General features: G+C 47.6%; 1 protein-coding gene across 1 annotated transcript; it reads left to right on the top strand.

Moving 5' to 3' along the window:
- Positions 1–301: 301 nt before the first annotated feature.
- On the top strand, positions 302–1,532 carry Pmar_PMAR014978 (Meiotic spindle formation protein mei-1, putative; the record flags this gene model as incomplete). Its single annotated transcript, XM_002772715.1, has 4 exons — positions 302–474; positions 601–785; positions 980–1,166; positions 1,326–1,532. Coding segments are annotated over 4 exons (752 nt in total), but the record flags the coding sequence as incomplete, so codon positions are not given.
- Positions 1,533–2,621: the final 1,089 nt, after the last annotated feature.

The raw sequence follows: 2,621 nt of genomic DNA, 5'->3' as shown, positions 1-2,621 counted from the left end.
GAAGTACTGATAATGCCACAGAAGTTCCCGCAGCTTTTCACTTCCCCTTTGACAAGACCACCAAGAGGCATACTTCTCTTTGGACCACCCGGTAGCATGTCTCAGGGCACCGGTAGCCGAATGATCCGTCGAATGGTTCCTATGAATGGTGGGGCTGAGTTGTCACATATAAGGACACCTGACTTGGTTTGAAGTTTTGAAATGATGAAGACACTCGGATAACACTCCCGTATGTTCCTCTATCGCGATTGCATGTCCATCGCTCTAACCCCACCCCAGGTTGAATGCCTGTTGTTATGAGGTACCGGCAAGACCATGTTGGGACGATGGATAGCCTCTAAAGTGAATGCCACTTTCATAAACGTGTCGGCATCAATTCTTTTCTCGAAATGGATCGGGGAGAGTGAGAAAATGGTGAATACCTTATTCCAAGTGGCTGATCATTACCAACCAACAGTCATATTCATTGATGAGGTAAAACATCAATACCATGGAGCCGATGATGGATCACGTCATGCTCCCCTCATCGATATGTTGCGGCTATCTCACATCACACCACTCGACTAGCAGCTGCTGCGTTTATTCCACATCATTTTGCAGGTAGATAGTATTCTCGGTGCAAGATCCGAAGGGGACCACGAGTCCACGAGACGATTAAAGAATGAGTTCCTTGCCGCTCTGGATGGTATCACCAGCAGACCCGAGTCTCGAATACTCTTCCTTGGAGCGACCAATCTACCCTGGCAGATTGACGCTGCCGCATTGAGGAGATTCCCCAAAAAGCTGTAGGGTATCTAACAAGAAGATCATGATTCTCTTTGATTTGGCCCTCACTGGATATGATCGTTCCACGAAGCCCATAGCATTGACACGTAACACAAATGCTGTTATATAGTTATAGCTGATATAGTGATACAGTTACAGTAGTGTTACAGTTATGGTGAATGCAGTTTAGGTGATGCCCAGCTGGTGCGATCAGGTACACCCCGCTGCCCGGCATAGGAGCTCGGAAGTATCTAATCACCAGGTTACTGGATCTACATCATGCTAGCATATTGACTGAGACACCAGCCGGTCTCAATGAAGAAGTCATACATCGAGTGTCAGAGAGTACCGAGGGATATTCTGGGAGTGACATCAAACAGTTGATGTGCGCCGCTGCGATAGTAGGGCATCAGATTCTGATAGCGACGAACTACTTTAGTATGAGGCATAAACTCAACTGGGCGATTTTACCGAGTCATGAGGACGCGCTATACTTAAAGCTCTGCCTTGGGCGAACTTGTATCGTGATTTTGATGGTATTCCTACTAGGAGTCTCCTAGGTACCCATACGGGAAGCCTTGGCCAAAATTGTATCATCGGGTGACGAGGAGGAATATTCTAATGTTATTCCTCGACCGCTGGGCAAGGCTGATCTCGACGATGCGCTTGCCCACAGTCATGCCAGTGATGCTAAGCTTGAGGAGTATATCGAGTGGAATGATAAATTCGGATCATGGCCCACTCAAGTTGTTATGCATGACGAATAAGTTCCCTGAATCAACGCATCGGTTTCCTTCCTCCCGTTGGCTTCTGTTCGAGTAGTTGTTCAAGGACTGCCACTCGAGAATGAAGGGTCTTCACTGTATAGAGGTTGTGAGAGTTCTTTGGGTACACGTTAACCTGGGGCACACCGAAGGAAGGGTATTGTGTGCAAGTATTGACTCACAACGCGGAGCTTAGCAGTGGCACAGTAGGATTAACGCATATATAACTGGTCAAGGGCATTTCTTGTCATAATACATCGTAACCACGATTCCTATACGGATACTGCAATGTAAAGCCCGACTCCTACCAGGGATGACTATGTGTCGAATCGACACTGTCGATCCACACTCCAAGGGACTCCCTAAGTTGTTGGGGTTCCAACCATACTAGCAACGCGACGAGGTGAGGATATATGTGAGCTGCACTTAGATCTACTTCTACGCTATTGTGCTATGTATCGATCAGGCTATGGGCGTTAGCGGAATATACAAAGAGCGGAGCGGAGAGTGAAGACTCCTTACACGTCCCCCGTTAGCGGAATATACAAAGAGCGGAGCGGAGAGTGAAGACTCCTTACACGTCCCCCCCCCTCGAAGCTTACAATGGTTTAGTAGATGCAGCAAGAAAGAAAGAGATGAACAAAAACAGCAACAGCGCTCATTGCTACACGTCTGAAAGCAATGGACTGTATGGGGAATAAGACTGATATTAGAAGTGTTGAATAAGATCAGATGTTGGATATGCTTTCAGGCGGTCCTGCTTCACGTCTATAGGGGGTGAAGTGGCGCCAAGTCTCTGGATGCGGAAAGTACCAGGACGCACTTCTGCCAGTACTTCATAAGACCCTTCGTAACGTGGAGCTAGCTTCAAAGGTTGCTCGACCCTGCGAGCAACAACCGTACCAACCGGAAATAAGCAGACGTGCTCAGTAGAGAAAGATGAGCTATTATTGGACATATGAGATTGAAAGAAAGGACAGCGGGGAATAATGTTGAGCAGCATAGAGTAGGGTGATTCACCAGTAGTGGAGTTCTTGGTAGCGTTCATACGGTAGACGACGGAGTCCGCGTGTAGGGTCCAATCTTTCTCAC

This window comes from Perkinsus marinus (genome assembly GCF_000006405.1).
Source record: "Perkinsus marinus ATCC 50983 genomic scaffold scf_1104296960440, whole genome shotgun sequence".
In the NCBI taxonomy this organism is placed as follows: domain Eukaryota; phylum Perkinsozoa; order Perkinsida; family Perkinsidae; genus Perkinsus; species Perkinsus marinus.
This window is presented reverse-complemented; position numbering and strand designations above follow the sequence as displayed.